The sequence below is a fragment of the Cherax quadricarinatus genome, chromosome 48 (assembly GCF_038502225.1).
Source record: "Cherax quadricarinatus isolate ZL_2023a chromosome 48, ASM3850222v1, whole genome shotgun sequence".
Classification (NCBI taxonomy): Eukaryota; Metazoa; Arthropoda; class Malacostraca; order Decapoda; family Parastacidae; genus Cherax; species Cherax quadricarinatus.
In genome coordinates, this window is record NC_091339.1 from 14,335,800 (window position 1) to 14,360,579 (window position 24,780).

Genomic DNA, 24,780 nt, shown 5'->3' on the forward strand with positions numbered 1-24,780 from the left:
TCTTGTTATAGCCTGCTCTCTAAAGTGTGCCTTTTCTTCACTATTGTTGGAGATTTGAATACAGGCAGAATAGTGACAGTGGGAAATAGCAAGAAAAAGTGAACAGAATTCAAGAATGAAGCAATCTGAAACTGACGCATTAGAATGAAATGTCTATTTCTGAGGTCAGAAAATGGGATGTTGAGAAAGGTTAGCCATGTGGAAACAAACTGGCAAGATGGACTGGATAAAAGACTGTATGATTCTTGGACGGATGAATGGAAAAAATAGACGTTGCAAGAAGAACTGTAAGGAGGGCGAGAATGTGGTTTTGCAAGGTGCGACCTTATGTACCTAACAAGAGTGGGTGAACGTGTCAGATCGGAGTGACGGTTGTGGAATGAATGTTGATTACGGCTTTGACGTGCTGTTAGAGTGCAACCGTGGTAGTATCGGTGTAGGGATTAAGGGAAACCTGTTAACGGGCCTCAAATTTTGGACGAGGGAAGCACAATGCCTGCACTTTTGAAAAAGCAAATCGTGATGCTGAATCGTGACCCCTCCCAGTGAGGTGCCCGGGCGTTGGTCAAGGGCTCTTGATTCAAGGAATTCGAGGTACCCCCTCATCTTACCTGGATTCTTCTTCTCTTCCCCAAGAACATAATAACAATTACTTATCGTAATGTCTGTTCTTCTCTGGAAAAATAGCTGAGGAGAGAGAGAGATGGTGAATGATGTGCTCATTATCCTGTTTCAAATTCTCTTGCATCTCTCTTTTTGCATTTCCCTTCAAGGGGAAGGGAGGGGTGTATCTTGATCCAAGAAATAGGAGTTATCCTTCCTTTTCTCAGCTCAGACCTCATTACTTCCCATCCTTCTCATTCCCCAGGCTCTCTATGACTTTCATTCCCCAGAGGCTCTATGACTCTTTCATTCCCCAGGCTTTCTGTGACTCTATCGTTCCCCAGATTCTGTGACTAATTCTCCAGGCTCTCTATGACTCATTCCCCAGACTCTCTATGACTCTCATTCCCCAGGCTCTCTGACTCTTTCATTCCCCTAGACTGACTTTCATTCCTCAGGCTTTGTGACCCATTCCCCAGGCTCTGTGACTAATTCTCCAGGCTCTCTATGACTCATTTCCCAGACTCTCTATGACTCTCATTCCCCAGGCTCTCTGACTCTTTCATTCCCCTAGACTGTGACTTTCATTCCTCAGGCTTTGTGACCCATTCCCCAGGCTTTGTGACCCATTCCCCAGGCTCTGTGACTTTTATTCTCCAGGCGCTCTGTGACTCATTGCCAAGTTCTCTATGACTCATTCCCCAGCCTCCGTGACTCATTCCCCAAGCTCTGTGACTCACTCCCCAAGCTCTCTGACTCGTTCATTCCACAAGCTCCCTGTGACATTCTCCAGGCTCTCTGCGACTTTCATTCCCCATGCTCTCTGCGACTCTTTCATTCCCCAGGCTATCTGCGACTCTTCATTCCCCAGGCTCTCTGTGGCTCTTTCATTCCCATAAATATGATAGTCTCTACCTCTGTACATGATAGCTGTCAAGGACATCAGCGAGGATGTGGAATGTCAGACGAGTTCACCTGTGCTGAGTTCACCTGTGCTGAGTTCACCTGTGCTGAGTTCACCTGTGCTGAGTTCACCTGTGCTGAGTTCACCTGTGCTGAGTTCACCTGTGCTGAGTTCACCTGTGCTGAGTTCACCTGTGCTGAGTTCACCTGTGCTGAGTTCACCTGTGCTGAGTTCACCTGTGCTGAGTTCACCTGTGCTGAGTTCACCTGTGCTGAGTTCACCTGTGCTGAGTTCACCTGGGCTGAGTTCACCTGGGCTGAGTTCACCTGTGCTGAGTTCACCTGTGCTGAGTTCACCTGTGCTGAGTTCACCTGTGCTGAGTTCACCTGTGCTGAGTTCACCTGTGCTGAGTTCACCTGTGCTGAGTTCACCTGTGCTGAGTTCACCTGGGCTGTGGCCACCTGGGCTGTGGCCACCTGGGCTGTGGCCACCTGGGCTGTGGCCACCTGGGCTGTGGTCACATGGGCTGTGGTCACCAAGATGTTGCTGTCTGACAGATATAACGTAAATGGTCGAGAAACCGCCAAATTGAAGAATCAGACACTTTTGCAAAAGTGACGTAATCATATGCTTACGTCACCGATAAATTAAAAAAAAAGACGTCGAAGGAGACTAGACGAGACGACTTCATCAAACTTCAACGTCATCTGAAATTATTAACCTCGATGCAACGAAGGAAATGACAGAATGACATCGGAGAATGACATCGAAACACCAGCGGGAAGGATTATTTACAGACGTCAGCCAGAAGAATAGCATTTAATGGACTTAATTAAATACAAATTAAATGCAATATTAGTAATATTTTTTATTATACATAATATTCAGATGTTACGAAGCGTCAGAGGTATGAGAGGGGTTGGAAAAACAGGTTTAATCCGAGGAAAGGGATGGGTAACGCCAGTTCATTGAAACAAGAGCCCGTACATGCCATTATGATGGCGGAAATGGTTCTATTGACTTATGCCGTCACTGTAGGTACAAAACACTTATGCACTGAACAAGCCTTTTATTAAAGAAACGTTTCGCCACGAGTGGAAGCCACGAGTGACCAAACGTTTCCTTATTAAATATCTTCATCAATATCACGTATTTTATTACAGTTTATTAGTGTCACCAAGCTAATTTTACCTGATATTATCACCACTTGCATTCCCCCACACTCTTACCATGGGTTCCCTTCATGCCTGTGAAGGTCCCTTGATGCTAGGAACTGGATTTACCTCTCCCTTTCCTAGAATCAAATCTCATTGCCTTCCTCAGGCGTTGTACAACCCCTTTCGCCTTAGCGGATTCTCCCCCGTGAGTGCTATAGAATTAATGACAATACATTCCCCTGTCGCCGGGAGGGTAGCAACGAAGGTCAAAGGATGGGGTCAAGCAAGACGTCATGGGGAGCACTGCCCCCTCCCAGCCCCCCTAAATCGTCAAGTGCGCCCCCCCCCCCGGGAGTCCGTGCTTGAGTGGCGGGCGTCGGGGCGTGCGCGGGCGCGGCTCCCCTTCACTTCACAGTCACCTGTGAGGCCTTTTCTTTCCCCAGTCAGTGTGCCTTGCGCCGGCGGACCGTGTGCTCGCGTCAGGCTGCTGACCTGTCCTCCTGGTGGGTGCTGGAGCCTCCAAACTCACTCGCGAAGTGAAGTTCGCAGCACACGGGTCTCCGGAGGCTGTGGTATGTGTGTGTCGCCCACTTGACACCGAGACTTTACCGCATGTTGGAACGCAAAAAGGCCGAGACTTAACGCATGTCTCCCCACGAGAGATCGAGACTTTCACGTGTCTCCCAGAAAGAGACCAAGGCTCTCGCGTGTTGCCACCCAAGAGACCGAGACATTTTGCTAACGTGTTGCCCTGCGAGAGACCCAAACATTCGTGGCGTTACAGAGATGCATTGTGTGAGATCTTTGAGACGAGAAGAAGAGAGTGAGGAGAAGCGAGGAAGAATAGAATGACTTTGACGCAGAGAGTGAAGCGTAAGAACAATACTGACCTGATAATAAAGTGGAAAGAGATAACTCTAATTAACACAGCATTCAGTAATATTTCAATTTACCTTCTATTGAAAACAGAAAGATCGTTTATTAAAGTAAGCATGAATGATTAAGACAATGTCAGGTGTCACTGAGAGAATAAAATTCAGAGGTAACGAGTAAGATTTTTATTCTGATGATACTGGAACCTTACGATAATTGGAGAACGAAACTGGAAGGGAGTGTAAATGCCGATAAAGTGGGGTAAACGACACTGAGATACATTGGTTACCCTTATGAACGACAGTGTTTTACATACATAGTGGAGGATCGTAATGTTAGGTAAAAGGACACAGACGCATGTAATGTGACATTTAATTGTGGGAAAGTTTCGCTCCCCCAGGAGCTTTGTCAAGCCGTTACAAGCGATAAAATGATACAGAGGTCATCATGCCTATTGAGTGGTCGAAACGCTGCTATTTAATCTACCCAACGTTTGTTAGTCACAGACATTTTCCTTGCTGTCATAAAGTGTAGCGATTAGCGTTTGTTTTTGTTTTCGTTTCTCTTAAAGAAAAATAAAACTGCTCTGAAAATGAGTCAGTGGGAAAAGAATTCGAAACTGTTTTTCATAAAGCGCTAAACCAGTGTGGGTTATTCAGCACAAGGACTGTGCTTACGACCTCTCGATCCTCCGTCTGATTAAGGTAGTCTGGTGTCTGACCTGTGGGGTAGGTGGTCGCCAGGAACAAGAGAGTAAAGAAAAGTTTTACGTATTTTATTAGATCCTTGATGGAGCCTCTAGACAAGAAATGGATCCTCGACAGGCTCTGTGAAGCTTTGGGCTGGCAAGTGGATCCCTTACAGCCACAGTGGAGCTTCTGGCTAGAGATTGGATCCCTTACAGTCACGGTAGAGCTTTTGGCTGGAGAGTGGATCCCTTACAGCCACTGTGGAGCATTTGGCTAGAGACTGGATCCCTTACAGCCACGTTGAAGCTTTTGGCTGGAGAGTGGATCCCTTACAGCCGAGGTGGAGCTTTTGGCTGGAGAGTGGATCCCTTACAGCCACGGTGGAGCTTTTGGCTGAAGAGTGGATCCTTTTAAACTTTTGTCTAACTTTTGGCTTGAAACTGGATCCCTTAAAGCCACGGTAGAGTTTGAAGCTGTAGAATGGATCCCTCAAAACCACGGCGGATTCCTTACAGCCACCTTGAATCACTATAGCTAGGATATGGATCCTTTAATCCTAAAGAGAACCTATGACTATTATCCCATCTGGGGGGAGGGGGAGTTGTCTTGATACCCATGAAATGATCCAAGGATTTAGATATCTCTCCTTCCTAGGATCAAACCTGATTACCTTTCACTCTCCAGGTGCTGTATGACCATTACAGATTCAGTTTTACTCAATAATAATGATAATAATAATAATAATGAAAGTAAATTGAAAGCTGGAGCATTGATTCCTTAGTTACAGTAGAGCTTCTGGCCGACCACTGGGCCACTTAGGGCCATTGTGAAATTCATAGAGCCCCTGTGTATCCCTTAGGGTGACGGTGGGCCCTTTAGCGCCACGGTGAATCCCTGAGAGCCACAATAGGCCCCTTAGAGACAGTATGGTCGTCTTAGGGACACAGTGGGCTCCTTAGAGACTCTGTGGATAGCTCAAAGTGATCCCTCATAGCCACGGTGGACCACTACAGCCACGGTGGACCACTACAGCCACGGTGGACCACTACAGCCACGGTGGACCACTACAGCCACGGTGGACCACTACAGCCACGGTGGACCACTACAGCCACGGCGGACCACTACAGCCACGGTGGACCACTCAGAGCCACAATGAACCACTAAGAGCCACGCTGGATGCCCTAGTGTACACAAAAGCATACTTCAAATATCACTCGCTGCCTCAGAATGTATACTGGGTTATTAAACTCTGAAGTGCGAAGATATTAATTTACGCTACAAACTCCTGTTAGAATTCTATTAACCGAAGCATGACTAGATAAAATATAAATTGATAACACTACATCGTTATATATATATATATATATATATATATATATATATATATATATATATATATACATATATATATATATATATATATATATATATATATATATATATATATATATATGCATGCATGCAAAACAACCACGGGGGAAGTAGAATGTTAGCTCTAGAACCTTTCGTGTTGCAATCAACACATCAGGAGGTTGCAAAATTGCAGAAAAGAGGAGGATGTCCAAGCAAGTACGTTCCCAGAGGACCTTCTTCACTGTCGACCGTTTCCCACCGATGCAGGGTGACCCAAAAGGAAAGAAAAAAAACTTTCATCATTCAACACTTTCACCACCACACATAATCACTGTCTTTGCAGAGGCACTAACATACGACAGCTTGGATGTCCCTCCAAACTGTCAATATCCCAAACCCCTCCTTTAAAGTGCAGGAATTGTACTTCCCATTTCCAGGACTCAAGTCCGGCTAACTGGTTTCCCTGAATCGTTTCACAAAATATTACCCTGCTCACACTCCAACAGCTCGTCAGGTCCCAAAAACCATTCTTCGCCATTCACTCCTAACACGCTCACGCATGCTTGCAGGAAGTCCAGGCCCCTCGCCCACAAAACTTCCTTTACCCCCACCCTCCTCTAACCTTTTCGAGAAAGACCCCTACCCCCGCCTTCCTTACCCTACAGATTTATACGCTCTCAAGTCATTCTACTTCGCTCCATTCTCTCTAAATGATTAAACCACCTCAACAACCCCTCTTCAGCCCTCTGACTAATACTTTTAGTAACTCCACACCTCCTAATTTCCACACTACGAATTCTCTGCATAATATTTACACCACACATTGCCCTTAGACAGGACATCTCCACTGCCTCCACCCGCCTTGGTGCAGCATTTACATCCCATGCTTCACACACTCATAAGAGTGTTAGTACCACTATTCTCTCGTACATTCCTTATATATATATATATATATATATATATATATATATATATATATATATATATATATATATATATATATATATATATATATATATATATGCAAAACAACCACTCTGAAAGAATAGAGAAATTCCAAGCGCTTTCGTGACTACTCACATTATCAAGGAACTATGATAGTTCCTTGATAATGTGAGTAGTCACGAAAGCGCTTGGAATTTCTCTATTCTTTCAGAGTGGTTGTTTTGCATATTCTGAAATCACCTGTTTACTGTGATCTTATTGCATATATATATATATATATATATATATATATATATATATATATATATATATATATATATATATATATATATATATATATATATATATCCCCTGAGAGGGCCTCACGGCAGCAGTTACTAAATTAGAATAGTAAGGTAGGAGGAAAAACTGACAAAAATAAACACTAGCTAGTTAATGCCAGAACCAGGCCACGGCACAGCCAAAGGAAAATACCGACAAGGTCATAACAGGAGCATACTATGGTCACAATGCAATAACATGAAAACACTACCATTGCAATAGTTGAAAAACATGGCGACAACAGGGACACAATGGGGCTAAAATAAGTGGCTGTAACAGGGATACAACAGGGTCACATGACCACAATAGACGCACATTAAAACAACAACAGAACCCCAAACAGGGGTACAACATGCTCCCAACAGAATCACAACAGGGCTACAACATAGCAACAACAGGGCTCCCAACATTTCAACAACGGGTTCACGCCATAACAGCAACATAGCCTGAAACAGGGCACCACAGAGATGGCCCAGGCGCCTCTCAACATGGTAAAAAGGAACCTGAAATGAGACCAAATGATCTGGGAAACGGACCCACTTAGCAATTGCGTGTCTCATTGAGTTTTCCCAGCACAGCCTCGCTAGTGGCGAGGGAGACACCCAGCTACCCGAAGAGAAAGAATGAAAGCCGGGGGCTATAGCCAGAAAGATGCTTTGGAATGGTGGCAAGGAAGTAGCAATGAGTGAAGATTTGGATAAATATGGAATGCAGTGGAAGGGGATGATTCTTTGTGATTTCTATTTCTTTAGATGTTGTTTAAAGCCAAACAAAAGCTGAGTGCTTTTATTCGAGATTGAGGAATAGTGATTTTCTTGCTTCTTAGTCTTATCTCAAACCGCAAGAGGTATTGAGTGCTTTTATTAGCTGCTGATAGAACGTATATTTTTCTCTATAAAAGTCTCTTTAATTCAGAAGATAAGTTGAGGGCCTACATCTGACGCTAATGGAGTGTGATTTTTTTGCCCATGAAAGTCTTAATAAAGTCTCAAGATACGTCGAGTGCGTTGGGTCGAAGTTGATAGCGTTATTTTAGGCAATAGACGTCTTATTAAAATCGCAAAAGATGTTAACTCTTGTGTTGTGAGGCTAATAGTGTGTTATTTTTGCCAATAAAAGTCTAATAAAAGTTTCAAGGAAGGCTGAGAGCATGGATTCTATTCTGATATTGTTCTATTTTTATAGAGATATTATCAACGTTGCAGATGTTGAATCTCCTATTCGAAAAAGGATGACTGTTTTGATAAGTGCTGAGTGTTCTTCATTTTTCTTTCTGTATAACACATGTCAAGTCTCACTACGTGTAAGAGGATTAAATGAATTAAGTGACGAGTGACTGTCTGGTCACCAGTGTTACAGACTGGAATGGAATGAGTTGCTGTTTATAGAAGTTTTTGATTGTATGAAGGTGTGATTGTATTGCATTGCGGTGATTTAAACGTGACGGCATGTCACTGTATCAGTGATCATATGAATATACGGTTGTGTGTATGGGATATATATATACCACAGTAAATAGGAAATAGAACCTGAGCGCTTTTATGTGCTAACACCCACACATTTTCCTCTGAAGATCCGTGAGTAAGCACATGAAATCGCTCATGTTCTATTTCCTATTTTCACTGCGGTATTTTTTTATGTATCAGTATATACTGTATATGATCAAAGAGTATATACACAGAGCTGTATCTCTCACTGTTTATACATTGAGAGGATACTCTAATGTCTGACTGTTTGGCAGTATAATGTACGATAGTGTTTAGGTAGATTATGGCCACTAACTATTTTGGAACTTCCTAGCCCTAAGAATTTACTTATCCGGAACTAAATAATCATGAGAGTTAATAAGTCCAAGGACTAAATAATCCTGGCAGTGGAAACATCTTGGACAAAATAGACCTCTCTCTCTCTCTCTCTCTCTCTCTCTCTCTCTCTCTCTCTCTCTCTCTCTCTCTCTCATTTTGAAAGCCAACAGATATTTGGACTCCATTATCCTTGTTTTTGATACTGTAGGCCAGTGCATAGGGGATTATTTGTACTCATCTATATGTGGCTGCAAGGGTCGAGTCACAGCTCCAGCTTCGGTACTTTGTTATATCAGTATTCGTAACATCAGAGTTTAAGTGTAGGAAACGGACACTTATAACACCTTTATTGAAGACTCTTCTGTCCTTGAACCTTAATCACTTCAAATACATGAATTTGAAGTGATCAAGGTCAAAGAACAGAAAGAGCTTCATTAAAGGTGTCCTAAGTGAAGGCATTGGTCTACGTCCTTCAAGATGTCGGCTCTCACTTGCTTTCTTGGCTACAATACTTGATTGTATCTGTACTTCATTGTTTAGCATCTGTACTTAATTGCAACAGAACTTGATTTTATCAGTACTTGATTGTATCAGCACTTGATTGTTTCGTTGTCTAATTGTTTAATATGATAAATCAGTACTAGAGCGTGTCAGAAAACGTACCTAATTATTTTAGTACCTAATACATGTCAGTATGTGACTGTATCAGCCAATTTTTGCATCATTGCATGAATGTAAATTTCTGATTGCATCTGTGCGTGATTGTCTGAGTGTATCAATTGCGACAGCCTATGTGATTCTGATTCAAATTGTCATGAAATGCCTTATGCCTACAAATTCAGGGAATACCAGAATTTGCAAAATTTGTAATGTCCTCCTTGAAATATTAATGTATAAGTGGAAAAGTTTTTTCGATTCAGAATTAAGCGATAGACAAGCAGCCCTTTAATTGATTGGAAAAATAGAGTTGTTTACAAATGTGACGAAAGAAACAGAAGGTAATAAGATTCAAGAAACATACAAGCACTTACTCATAAGTTAATATATTGAGTGTTACAAAAAGAGTGAAAAATGTTAGAGATGTTTCAAGATCAGCTGGCTGTATAGACACACACACACACACACACACACACACACACACACACACACACACACACACACACACACACCGTACACCTATCTGTGGCCTATTTCGAGAGTTCCCTCACCCCTTTGCTGACTTCCCGATTAACCAAGCTATTGCAGCTAGCAGATCTACATAGCTATTACAAAATCGCTGATCTGACATTATTTTAAAATTCGAGTCTAGATTCCTCCTGAAAATTTTTGCCTTAGTTCTGGCCACACTTGTTACATCTGCTCAAAAAAGTTGGAATCTTGGGCTACTAATGTTTACAGTGTACTCTAATTGTGCTTATAACCTCCTCATCAGTTAGTTTCTTCAATACTTCCTCCCATATTTTTCACTTCAGTAAATTATGGTAGTGTGTAGAATGGGGATATCACACTCGAGTATTTTTCTCTCTATATGGTATCTGGTATATTTTTAATCTTCGCTCCAGTGAATGTTTTGAGACGTTCTCAGTAGTTTGGATGATTTGTCATTTTTCTGCAGTTAGTAAATGACCTGTATACATTTTCCAGCTCATACTTGTCCTGCCTTGAACGGAGATGTGAGGTCATAACATTCTAGTCGTAACAGCACAAGTAAACCGAATATTGCCATCGTTTGTGTGACATCTCGTGTTTTGAAAGTTATAATCCAACCAATTATTGTCCAGGCCTCTGTAGCATTTGCTTTATTGTTCTCTCATATGACATTATTATTTTTATTTCTTTTATATATTTCTTTAGTTTTGAGAACTGTTTACCTGTTTCTTTTTCATCCTTTGCTATTTGTTCTGTTATCTCGTTTATAAAGTGGAGTTATGTCCACACTGTTAAAGGTCTCAGGGATTTTACTTCAGTCTGAGTTCCATTCTCCAAAGGACACAGAGCTTATGTTAGTATTGTTTTGCCTTTTTTTTAAAAGTACAGGAATCACTCCCGGGTATCAACTGAATGCTACCAGTTCCTTCGAGGTCTGAAAAAATATATATGATGCATATGATGGGTAGCTTATGCCACACATTCTGGGTTTTTAAGTCTTTTTGTATCGATTGAATTGCTATATATGGACTCATTCTGCTGATTTGTCTCTCTCTAGTCATCTTTGCACGACCTTACAGTGTAGAGGACCAATACCTGAAGTTTAATTGGATTTTGCAGACGTGAAAAAAATATACTTCGTATGTTTTTAGTTTTCTAAATAACAATTTGTTACTTTTACACTATTTCTATCTAGTATAAGTGCTTTACTTTCTGCTTCTTATAAACAATGTGTCTGACTTGTGACGTTTGTAGTTTTGAGAGATCCTTAGCATACCTTATTTTGTATCAGCGAGGTCTGCGTTTTTTATGCTTGATCTCTTTAGGCTTTCTTAGTGGGACATATTTCGTATAGAGTTTGGTTTGCTTTCACCTTCAACCTTTCCATGCAATGGGCAAGGATAAAAGAGCACAGGACGATTTGTATGGGCAGGGTGACCCGAAGAAGAAGTAACTCTCTCACCATCATTCACACTATAACTGTTTTGCCAGAGGCATGCCCATATTACAGTTCAGTGGCCCCTCCAAAATGCAAATATATCACCCCTTCTTCAGAGCGCAGGCACTCTACTTCCCACCTCCAGGACTCGTGTCCGGCAAACCAGTTTCCCTGAATCCTTTCTTAAATGTTACTTTGCTCACGCTCCAACAGTACATAAAAACCACTTGCCTCCACTCCTAAGACGCTCACACGCACCTACTGAATATCCAAACCCCTCGCATACAAAGGCTTTACCCCTCCCTCTAACCTTACCTAGGATGACCCTTATCCCCCTCTACTACAGATTTATACACCCTCCAAGTCACCTTATTTTTCTCCATCCTTTCTAAATGTCTAAACCACCTTAAAAACTTGTCCTCATCCGTTTGGATAATGCTTTTAGCAACCTCGCACCGTTTAATCTTCAAACTACGAATTCCCTAGATAATATTCACACCACATAATGTCCACAGACATCTCCACTGCCTCCAGCCTCCTCACTGCAACATTTACAACTCATGCTTCACACCCATGCAAAAGTGGGTATCGTTCTTTGTCTCCAAAGATGCCTCAGTGGACCACACACCTTTATCCCCTCATCAATTATATGGTTCACCTTGTCTTTCACAGACCCATCTGCTGACGAGTCTTAAATATCTGAACACATTAACTTTCTCTATACTCCCTTACAGTCTCATATCCAATCTTTCATTATTATTCTTTTTTGTTATCCTCATCACCTTCCTTTTTCCTATGTTCACCTTTAATTTCTTTTTACATACCCTTCCAAATACTTCGCCAACCTTTGCAATTTCCATTCAGAATCTCCAAAAAGCAGTGTGTCTTCGGCAAAAAGCAACTGTGACAATTCCCGCTTTGTATTAGATTATATACATTTTAATCCCACACTTCTCCCCAACACCCTAGCATTCACTTATTTTACAACTTCATCTATAAATATGTTAAACATGGTGACAACATGCATCCCTGTCTAATGCGTACTTTTGCTAGAAAATAATCTCCCTCTATCCCACATACCCTAAATTTGTTGACTGAACCTCACTCACTCTCATTTGATCTCCTTTTACACTATCTCACCACTGTCTTATCCTCTCTTTTACTCTCCATATACTTCCTCCTTATATTACTTCTGCTTTGCAAAAACCTCTCATGAACTACTTTTTTCTTCTTTACCATTCTCTTTTCTTCATTCCACCAATCTCTTCCCCTCCCTCCTGTACCCACAAATTTGCTGCACACACTAACACTGCATTTTTATATCTACCCCATACCTCTTTAAACTCCTTATTACTTATACTCTCACTAGCCCATCTTTCTCCTAATAGTTGTTTATATCTTTCCCTAAATACCTCCTCATTTAATTTATAAACTTTCATCTCTCTTACTCGCTGATGCCATTCTTCATGTACCCCATCTGTCTTTTACTCTCACTGTAGCTACAACTAAATAATGATCTGATATATCTTTTGCAACCTCTATAAACATGCACATCCAGGAGTCTACCAATCAGCGTTTTATCCACCAATACACAGTCCAACAAACTACTGTCCATACGCCCTACATCATTTCTGGTGTATTTATTCTCGTTTTCTTAAAATATTTATTACATATTACCAAACCTCTTTCTATACAAAGTTCAGTCTAAGACCCCCATTATCATTTACCCCTGGCACCTCAAACTTGCCTACCACTCCCTCTACAACCGTTTTTCCCACTTTAGCATCTAATCGATACCACAGTTTATTTCACTTATTGACCAAAATACCCGGTTTGACTTTTCCTTAGCCATAATTTATTCTACTACGGAATGTTTTATTGTTAGCTACTTTACTTGAAAATCATAATCCTTAAAAACAAATCTATAAGAAGCCTAAATGCGTGATATTTAGTAGAGAGATGAACTATTTGAAGGGACTATCACCGCCCAGCCCCTCTATCAGGGAACCTTATGTTACCATCATCCCGTTATTATATGGAATAAACTGTATTTTCATATCTTCAACAGATAGTGACGATAACATTATGAAATCGGAAAAAAGACTTTATGGACTCACAGAACTCGTGCTTACTTATATTCTACAATACACATGGCAGAGTCTGATATGAACAGATCGAAAATATATTTAATAATGTAAATCGGAAAAAAAAAACGAAAATAGAGAAGGCATGCAACATTAAGTAACAAATACACGTTTAATTAAATGATTTGAAGGTTTATAAATATATAAATCTAATGTGTAACTATATATCAGAGGAATAAACTTTTCGTAAATGGAGAATAAATATTTATCTGCTAATCTAGAAAACAATTTAAGTACAATTTTTCACAGTTTTGCCCTGGCAAGTGATGCTAAGTTTCGCTCAAATTACTATTATATAGCTTGCTGACACTGAACGATATATTACCATCGTCGTACTGGAACATAACGTAAAACAAATAACACCTTAAGTGGTGTTATCGTTCACCTATTAGAAAAACCGTAATAATAACACTGAATAAACATGTTTTGAAGATTGAGTCTTTGTCGTGTTTCTGGCTGCAGGAACAACTCAGCCAGTCAGTCGTACTAATTAATTTTATTTTAAAGGTCGGTAAACATATCCCAAAGAAGACATGTCCCAGCAGCTTATTAAATTTGGACGGCTGTAAACATGTGTTCCATAGAGATAGATTTTATATCACTGAGATGACATAGAGGTGACGGGACGTGAGTTGAGAAAAAAATCTCCCAGACATTCTCGTCTCTCAAGAGGAAGGTGGAAAAGAAATAGTGTCGGAACACCGAGTTTTGCAGACTGGGAGAGAGGTAGTGATACTGGCCAGCAGAGAGACAGACAAACTCTCTTGCTAGCGTCCCTAAGGACACGAGAGAAAAGCCGAGCTTATTGGGAATAGATAAAGATATCTCGGCCGAGGCGAGAGACGGAGGGGGTGAGGTAAAAGAAAGGATCAACGTCTCCTAGGAAAAGAGTGTGAGAGAGAGTGAATCATCAATAAAGAAAACGTGAAAACGAGCCAGTCAGCAGGGCAAGATAAACTCCAAAAAATAATATGTACAGACGGTGAGAGTAAGGACAGAGGGGAGAAATATATACAGCGGAGAACAAGAGAGACGGAGAATAGATATAAACAGACGTGGAGACTAAGAGACGCAAAAATATAAGTCTCCTGTTAGGAAATTGAGACATCGAGGCCAGGATCTCAAACCATAACCTGCAGTGCAGACGGTAAACAATGTGTCGAGTGTGTCAGCTGCTGACTCTCCTCAGCGTTCTACTGTCTGCTCTACCTTCTTCTCACTCCCAAAACGACCACAGTAAGTACCCCTACACTTTCAATAAATTATGTAAATCCTGGATGAATTCTGCTTTGGCTAAGATAATTTCAAATGTTGTCTGTATGTTTCAACTTCAGTAAAATCTACTGAAAAAGGCGTCAGTTGAGTCCTCACACCTAATTTTTTTTCTTATTTGCTGAAGAGGATCTTAACGAAGGCCGAAATTGTATAGATAACTATTATATATTTATCCTTTTTGAATTGGCTCTCAACTTAAATTCTTATATTCATGTAAATTTAATAAGTAAGTTATTGTGGCTAGCAGGTATGCAATACACGAGTCAATATCTGAATATTAATAAATATGATAATATTAAATAGTAAGAAATATTGTAAATATTTTTCGATCTAGGTAAAGGCCCTCTTCACGACCTAGATGAAGGTTGATAACAAGACCAAAAATAATTGCCTTACGTTTTACAGTTTAATGTCAATCACTCAAATTAATCCAATAGAGATAAGTTCTCTTAGTAAAGAAACTAATTTTTTTTTTTGTGAGTTGGATCACTGGGGTGATTTAAGTTTAAGGACATATATAATAGATTTATATCCTGGGGTATAATATATCCTAGATTTAAGTCTATGTAATCTTTTATTTGTTATGGAGTGGACAGGTAAGGTAGTGGATGGTCACGATCGTATGATCAGTGTCCAGCCAGCCAACGGGTCAACATATGACTTAGGACTCACGTCAGCAACCACTTGCCCCGCTCTTTAACGAATTAAATACTACATCAAAGGATGTAATATCACTGAGGAAGTCTAACTGGTGCATCCGTCACGCGAGGTCTGCTTGAGTTTCTTGTCTGGGTTATTTATGGACATTTTTTTGCTTGTATGTTTTGAGGTACTTCCTAAGTGAGACATTTCATCTGCTACAAGAGTTTATAATATAGAGATATTGAATAATTATATTGACTTCAGTGCAATGGAGGGATGTTTAGGTATCTTTACTGGAGAAGCATTTCGCCTGTACAACAGGCCTCTTCAGTCGAAAACAGGTGAACATATCACTGGAGATAGTGGAAGGAGTAACTATGATGGGGTCATTCCCTCAGCATTGGTAAGAGGGAATTTGGGCTCCAGACTAGTAAATCAGTTTATTCAGGTATACACAAATACAGTTACATAGATTATCATACATAGCAGCATATTTGTAGAGAACCTAGGATAACCCAAAAAAGTCAGCAGTATCTCTCTCTCTCTCTCTCTCTCTCTCTCTCTCTCTCTCTCTCTCTCTCTCTCTCTCTCTCCCACACACACACTCAACACAGTTTTTTACTCACTACCTGCTGATTATCATTCATCAGACAGATACCTTCCCGTAAAAGAATTAGGTCTCTAGAAAGATCTTTGCCCAAGAAAAACTAATTACAGCCTTGAAAATTGCATTTCATACTCGAAGTGAAAAAAAAAAATGAAGCATCCAGGACGGTCAACAACTCGGGAGTCCTTGCGTCTCGGAGCGGCGGTAGTTTTTATGTTAGTTTGTGTGGGAAGTCAAAATGAAAAATGGAGATCTCATCATTTTGCATTCTCTCTCTCTCTCTCTCTCTCTCTCTCTCTCTCTCTCTCTCTCTCTCTCTCTCTCTCCTATTATTATTATTATTATTATTATTATTATTATTATTATTATTATTATTATTATTATTTTTAGAAGGGGACCAACCACTGTGGAGTGACTGGTTATTTATTATTATTTAAATACCGGCCGTCTCCCACCGAGTCAGGGTGACCAAAAAAAGGAAAAAAAAAGTTTTTTCTTATTTTTACATTTAATAATTTATACAGAACAGGAGACGGGGTTACTAGCCCATTGCTCCCTGCATTTTAGTCTCTTACTACACGCGTGGCTTATACAGGAAGGATTCTTCTCCACTTTCCCATAATTATTATTATTATTATTATTATTATTATTATTATTATTATTATTATTATTATTATTACTATTAAGAATCTGGGATGTATAAGCATCGAGGTCCCATTTTCCTAAGGTTTGTAAGGTGGTTGGTGATTGTGCAGTTTAGGTTGGAGGCAGAAGGGAATGTATTGCTGGAATTGAAGAAGGGTAGGGATAGTGAGAAGGGAGGAAAGGTAAGGCTGGGAAAGAAAGGAGGGAAGAGTGGTGGAAAGGAAATGAAGCGAAAGCAGGAGTCTGAAAGGAAGAGGATCTCTTCTTAGGCAGAATCTTGTTTTCCCTTTCTTTCACACCCCCTCCTCTTCCCTCCCTCCTTCTGTTCCATCTTTCTCTCCCTCTCCCCACTCCCTTCCCTCCTTTCCTTCTTGCCATCATCTCCCTACCTCCTACCCTCCCTCTTCTCCCTCCTTCCTCTCTATCCCTCCAACCTTTTCCTCCTCTCCCTCCCTAACTCTGCTCCAGCATTAGCTGGTGAGGTCGGCCGCTTAAGCATCAGCAAGTAAGATCAGCTACTTAAGTATCAGCTGGTGAGATCAGCTACTTAAGCATCAGCTAGTGAGACCAACTGTTTGAGTATCATCTGGTGAGACCAGGTGTCTATTAGCTGCTGAGATCATTTACTCCAGCATTAGCTGGTGAGACCATTTACTCCAGCATCAGCTGCTGAGATCATTTACTCCAGCATCAGCTGCTGAGATCATTTACTCCAGCATCAGCTGCTGAGATCATTTACTCCAGCATCAGCTGCTGAGATCATTTACTCCAGCATCAGCTGCTGAGATCATTTACTCCAGCATCAGCTGGTGAGATCATTTACTCCAGCATCAGCTGCTGAGATCATTTACTCCAGCATCAGCTGGTGAGATCATTTACTCCAGCATCAGCCGCTGAGATCATTTACTCCAGCATCAGCTGTTGAGATCAGCTACTCCAGCATCAGCTGTTGAGATCAGCTACTTCAGCATCAGCTGCCAAGACCGGCTCCAAACGTTCACTGGTAAACGTTCGTGAGTAGCTTCCCGTGTTAATTAATGCTTCACTAATTATACACTTCATGACTTCAGGCGCTCTTAATGAGGCGTGAAATTATCCTGGCTTCAATAGTGTGTTGTTGTTGTTGACGGAGACCATGATAAAGTTGTCTCTTGTTCTCTCCTCTACTTCTCCTCCTCCTCCTCCTCCTCCTCCTCCTCCTCCTTATCCTCTTATTCTTCATCGTTTCCTACTTCCTTGTTTTCCTCATCATCATCTGCCTCTATTCATCATTCTGTTTCTTCTCTTCATTTTCCTTATCTACATTCTCCTTCGTTTCCATCTGTTTCTCTTTTGCTTTTTCTCTTCCTTCTCATCCTTCCTTTCATTCTCTTCATTCTTCTTTTCTTTTAATAATCCTCGTCCTTCTCCTTCACTTCCTTCTTATCTTCTTCTCTCTCCTTCATCTTATCTTCTTCCTTATTATTCACCTTATCTTCTTCCCTCTCCTTATCTTCTCTCTCTCCTTCCTATCTTCTTCCCTCTCCTTCACCTTCTTATCTTCTTAATTCACTTCATTCTTACCCTCCTACTTCTTCACCTCCTTGTAATCTTCTCCCCTTTCTCTCTCCCACTCTTTCTTTCTCCTTCATACTCCTCTTCCTTGTTTTCTCCTCTTCCCTCCTCTTTCCTCTTCACATCCTCTTCTTCCTCCTCTTCCTCCTCTTCCTCCACATCCTCTTCTTCCTCCTCTTCCTCCACATTCTCTTTTCTTCCCTCCTCTTCCTCCACATTCTCTTCCCTTCCCTCCTCTTCCTCCACATCCTCTTCCCTTCCCTCCTCTTCCTCCACATCCTCTTCCTTCCCTCCTCTTCCTCCTCCACATCCTCTTCCCTCCTCCACATCGTCTTCCCTTCCTGACAAAAAATGTCTAAGTAATTACCAGTGATGGGATGAGATAATATATTGAATTATCTGAAACCTAACGACAGCAAATATTCGAGCCGAGACAGACTGAAAATCCTGCAGTATCAACAAACGTTGCTTCAAGTTTGAGAATGCGCGATGTGGGCGAAACATCTGGCGGTGAGAGTATCGCACTTGGTTTAGCGCAAGTTCCCATGTAGTTGTTTGTGCTTATTTCAAACTTCATGAGATTGACTATCTCTCATTATAATGATAATCACAATTATATTTAACCATTATTCCATCATCAAATCACATATAGGTTTGTAAATAACAAAGGTCAAATACGTTACAGAACAAGCTCTGCGTAGAGCTTTATGGTCATTGTTCACTCTACGTAGAGCTTTATCAAATAACATTTTCGTCTCTTTTATCAAGTCATGTTTACCTCTTCTGTCAGCTTTATCAAGTCACCTTACGCTGTCCAAGACATTATTAAGCCAAGTCTCGCTTTTTCAGGTCATTATGACTTGATAAAGCTCTACAGAGAGCGAAACGTCTTTTGTGATGCAAGCTTGTCTTGCGTCAGTGGAGATACAAGGTATAAAATCTACCCAACATTCTCGCCCGTCCCGTGCAGGTCCGTCTCAAATCCAACCCACCCATCATTCACCACCTGACTCTCCACCCCATATGTACAGTCATGTACTTTTTACCCAGGTAGACCTGCTTGTGACTTGATAAAGCCCACTGTGTGGGCGAAACGTAGTCAACAAAGGATTGCATTATACTGCATTTGTTTTTTGCATCATTTGCATTTTTTTTTTTGGGGGGGGGTAGGTTAGTAGCTCATCAAAGATTAGGTGGAAGTGCCCTATACGAATCAAATGTGATTGATGTACTGAAGATTTGTATGCCCTAAGCTAATCATGAGACTGGGGGTATTATATTCAAATTGTCAGGTATTATCAGTCAGTTATTTTTTATTCAGTGGACTGTGTGTGATTGGGAGGAAGGCAGTGATGGTGGCAGACCCGGGCGATGGAAGATAGGAGCAGTGGCAGGCTGGGGTGTTGGGAGGTACGGCTGGTAGCAGACTGGGATGTTGGGAAGTAAGGCTGGTGGCAGACCGTGGTGCTGTAGGGTAATTCTGGTGGCAGACCTTGGTGCTGTAGGGTAAGGCTAGTGGCAGGCCGGGTGCTAGAAGGTAGGCTGGTGGGACCGGGTGTTTGAAGGCAGGGTTGGTGGCAGACTGGGGTGTTGTAAGGTAAGGCTGGTGGCAGACCCAGGTGTTGGAAGGTATGGCTGGTGGCAGAGCCGGCTGTTGGAAGGTAAGGCTGGTGGCAGACCCGGGTGTTGGAAGGCAAGGCTGCTGTCAGACCGGGTGTTGGAAGGCAAGGCTGGCAGAGAGGGTTGTGATGGTTCCCTCTTTCTTAACTAACCCACAACCTGCGGCCGGAAATTAGGTCACAAATCGTCTTGGATGTTGATCTAGCAGGTCCAAAAAACGTTGTCTAGTTTCCAGTAGCGTTTCTTCCAGCCACTGATTTGTGAGTTAGTTGAGCATTGTTTCAGCCACGATAATGTGGATTAGTTGTGAATCGGCTAGCTACGGCATCGTGGATTAATTGTTAAGTGTTCCACATTCTTGAAATCTACCGGAAGCTTAATGAAAAGTCATAGCATAATTTTAGCAGACGAGAGTAAGAAATGTTTACACGTCAGGCATCTGGTGACATCGGACCAACTGGTGATGATAGGACAGATGGTGCTCGTTCTCCTCAGATGAGGTATTCGCCTAACCACTTACTTCATCTTTTACGGTCATTCTGCATTCTTTTGTCCACTTGGAGACATGAGACGCCCCCACACGTTGCAGGACAAACTTGTCGTTCTGTCGTCCCTCTGAAAAGCTTCTTTGGGCAAGGTGTGTATTTTCTACACTGCTCTCGGCACTTTGAGATTTAGATCGGGAAATTACTTCGCTCTTTTGTAGCCGTCAATATAAGTAACTTTACTGAAGACCATTAGAAACTATCTGAATCTCCTGGGAGATCAAGAGAATTGTTTCTTCTTGTGGCGCAGTTACACCATTGTTTCGTGACATTTTTCCCCTTCCAATGTTGTTTTGTCTTAATGTTTCTCTGGTAGTTAAGGCCAGTTAGTAGTGGTAAAGAAAATAATGAGTTACTTTTTCTGATGAAATAACTGATAAAAAGTTTTTATCTTGGCTGTATCTTTTATGCCGCTGGACATAAAGAAGACTTTACACCGGTCATTTGGAATGAGTTGATGGGAGGGAATTCTTCAAGTCTCTCATTCCCACCTCCGTAACTGCCCTGAGGAGTCCCAGACTCGACAATAAACAGCCCGAAATTGGGCAGCAAGTGCTGAGATGTATGAAAATATGCCACCACTCAGAGATAAGCTGCGGGATTATTTTTCTGCCTGTGTTGGCGATAAACTTGACTTGTGCTAAAGCGGTCGATGGTCAGGGTAATGCACATGTAAGATAGTTTTCTTTAGTTAACCTTGTAGGTTTCTGTTGCATGTTTACTTAGGTCACTTGGTGGTACAGAACAAATCAGTTTCAACCTGAAAGTAGGTATAAGTATCTGGTAGTATATAGGAATACTTCGAAGTACTTAGAAATAGATGGACAACAATCAGCCATACAGTAGAAATCAAGGGAATTTCTACAGTCTGGCTACATCTATATAGGTAGTTGAGATTTGTTTTGGTCGATTGTTAATGATATGAAACTAATCAATACTGGGAAAAAGGCCAAGAAGTCTTCATTTAGCTAGACATCTCTGGCTCCGTGTAAACTGCCAAAGTCCTAATCTTCCTGCATCCTTTAACGTTATCAGTCCTAGTTACTCTCTTTATCTTAGTCTTTCCATCTTCTATTCCCCATTCCACCTAATTAATTCCTTTCCTTTTAGTTTCACTTATATCTCTCATTATCATCATGTTCTTTACTTCATTTACCTATGATTCAGCACTTAACACAGTTATCTAATTAGCCTTATTTATGTTAGATTTATCTCTTTCTTAAAAAAAACAGAAACAGGGAAAAAAATGCAGGGGCACTTGTTCAAAAAGAAAGTCCAGCTTATTTATGATGTGAGGCTTTTGTCTTACATGCAGTTACGTGGCATCGTAAAATAGACTGGAAATTTTAAAGATAGAATCCGTGAATACAAGAAAGCCTGAGAGTACAGCGCACTAATGGGGCTGTTTAGATGCTATGTTATTATCTGCACAGTCTGAGTGCAAGTAGAAACAATCCTGAGACTGCATTTCTCTTAATGTGGTCAGTGTGGTGAAGAAAATTGGCAAATAAATGGCCGAGAGTTTTGTTTTATATTAAACACTAAATAGTGCATTATTGAGAGGTATCCCTTCTGATTATAGATATACCCTTTAAGAGTAACCTGCTATCCGAGGTCACTATGTCATGCATATCTATCAGTGTTCTTTTTAATGAAAATTCTTTCATCAGGAAATACGTGGAATACACTGAAAGCAACGCATCACATAACATAATCAGGTTATTAAATAGATTCGTTAATAATATATCTATCACTAGCTATCACACTCACTGGTGGTGTTGTCTGATCCTCACAGATGAAACAGGACGTTATTCATGTACAGCATCAGTTAGTATCAGACAGTGAGGAACCTCAACCCTGGACTCCATCGGGTGTATCTCCTCCACCAGAGATCACAAATTCCTCGTCTATTCAGTAGCATCCCGGACACTGCTAACACCGGTATGAGAGATGAACCGTCGCTATTAAACCTATGTAACACGCTTACAGAATTGCCTTGTCACATGTCGCAGTGAATGGCACAACGATAGCGGTGGGGAACTCGTATTTAAAACATCATAGGTATAGCAGTATTTACATTACAGGAGAGTGTACAATGCACCGAGCATTAGCATAATATGATGGGCTGGATAATTACGCTACAATATATTCAATAACAGATGTTAATACCTTCATAATATTGTGGGGTGTATTATCATGAGGATCACATGTCACTTTAATTGCTAATGTAAACTTTAATGTTCAGACTTTTATTACAGAGTACGTGTTTTTTGGCCTAAAAAAAAAAGCTATGTATTTTTTCCTGGAACCACTGTAAGGGCAAAGTTACATTTAAAAGAGTTAATCGTGATCTATTTTTTTTTCTAGAATATAATTATATAAGTCTAAAAAAGTAAGATTCTAGATACGGTTTTACTGGAAATAAAGTGAACTGATTTCTATGTATTCATTCATGGGCTGAAAATTCGTAATACGCATTTATAACTTTTCGTGGAGGAAATACAGATTTTTAGTGAAGGGCTGGAAAAGTAATGTGAAAATGGTTTAGAAAACCGACAAGTTTACGAATGAGACACATGTGCAATATTTATGGACGTTTCCTCAGTAAAGATTCCCAAGTGAAGCAAACGTATCACATTCTTAAACTTGTTGGGTAAACAATATGTTAAGTTTAATCTAATCAGTGTTAAAATGATAATACTAACTTAGGAATATGAGAAGTGGTTATGATCAACCAAACCGGCGAGAGACAGATTGGCAGACGGAAGATCGAGCCTTCATCAATGTCTAGACTGACCACCTCAAATTTAGCATTTCGTAAAAAGAAAAAAAAATTCTCCCAAACTGCAATAACGAAACTGTCTCCTTATGGAGGATAAATTTACTGAGACTCTTCTGTAAAACTTCAAGAGAGTTGTTCCTTCTCTTGCAACTTGCTCCTCTTCTTGCATCTTGCACAATGCAATGATTAATACTGAAGATTAATGAAGCTGGACGTGCAATAGAATCCCTGCGTAGGAGGTAATGGAAGAAGAGAAGAGGAGTAATATTAAGGAAGGTAATTGGAGGAGGAGTAAGTAAAACATGAAGACAAGTATGAGCGGAGAAGAAAATGAGGGGAAAGAAAACATAGGAGAATGACGAAGAGGAAGAAAGAAAAGAAAATAAGGTAAAATAAAGCATAGAAGGAGGAAGAGGAGAATGAGATTTAAAATGCCAACACGAAAAATAAAACACAAATGCAGATACGCGGGAAGCGTTATTGACGACGTTTCGCCCACGCCAGGGGTTTCGCACAGAGGCTGAGAAAGCAGCTACTAGACATGCAAAGAGTGGCTCAGAGAGAACTTGGAGAGTCACTCCTCTTAGGCGCAAGTCTTCCCAGAAGCTCTCAACACATCACGGAAAAAAAAATCCAGGAGTTTTCTGGAGTGACTGATTGCGAGTGATGTTTCATTCATTAGAAACATTTGTTACTGTCTGGAAGTGGAGCAAAAAAGATTAGTTCCTTTTGGGAAGTGGACTGGAAGACTTGTTCCACTTTGGAAGTGGACTGGAAGACTTGTTCCACTTTGGAGGTGGACTGGAAGACTTGTTCCACTTGGGAAGTGGACTGGAAGACTTGTTCCACTTTGGAAGTGGACTGGAAGACTTGTTCCACTTTGGAGGTGGACTGGAAGACTTGTTCCACTTTGGAGGAAGGCTGTTCCACTTGACTGGAAGACTTGTTCCACTTGAGAAGTGGACTGGAAGACTTTGTTCCACTTGGGGAGTGGACTGGAAGACTTGTTCCACTTGAGAAGTGGACTGGAAGACTTGTTCCACTTGGGAAGCGGACTGGAAGACTTGTTCCACTTGGGGAGTGGACTGGAAGACTTGTTCCATTTGGGAAGTGGACTGGAAGACTTGTTCCACTTGGGAAGTGGACTGGAAGACTTGTTCCACTTGGGAAGTGGACTGGAAGACTTGTTCCACTTGGGAAGTGGACTGGAAGGCTTGTTCCACTTGGGAAGTGGACTGGAAGACTTGTTCCACTTTGGAAATGAACTGGAAGACTTGTTCCACTTGGGAAGTGGACTGGAACACTTGTTCCACTTTGGAAGTGGACTGGAAGACTTGTTCCACTTTGGAAGTGGACTGGAAGACTTGTTCCACTTGGGAAGTGGAATGGAAGACTTGTTCCACTTGGGGAGTGGACTGGAACACTTGTTCCACTTTGGAAGTGGACTGGAAGACTTGTTCCACTTTGGAAGTGGACTGGAAGACTTGTTCCACTTGGGAAGCGGACTGGAAGACTTGTTCCACTTTGGAAGTGGACTGGAAGACTTGTTCCACTTTGGAAGTGGACTGGAAGACTTGTTCCACTTGGGAAGTGGACTGGAAGACTTGTTCCACTTGGGAAGTGGACTGGAAGACTTGTTCCACTTGGGAAGCGGACTGGAAGACTTGTTCCACTTGGGAAGCGGACTGGAAGACTTGTTCCACTTGGGAAGTGGACTGGAAGACTTGTT

The 24,780-nt window shown here is 41.2% G+C and overlaps 1 protein-coding gene across 2 annotated transcripts in view; it reads left to right on the top strand.

Moving 5' to 3' along the window:
- Positions 1-3,103: 3,103 nt before the first annotated feature.
- The window catches only part of LOC128696134 (protein turtle homolog A), a 130,847-nt gene continuing 109,170 nt past the window's right edge, over positions 3,104-24,780 (top strand). The window contains exons 1-2 of one of the 2 annotated variants that reach the window (XM_053787230.2): positions 3,104-3,167; positions 13,889-14,617. In XM_053787230.2, coding sequence (XP_053643205.1) covers positions 14,536-14,617 — 82 coding nt within the window. In that variant the 5' untranslated portion in view covers positions 3,104-3,167; positions 13,889-14,535. Of the gene's footprint in view, positions 3,237-13,888; positions 14,618-24,780 lie in introns of both variants that reach the window. The other variant, XM_053787229.2, reaches the window with a different exon arrangement.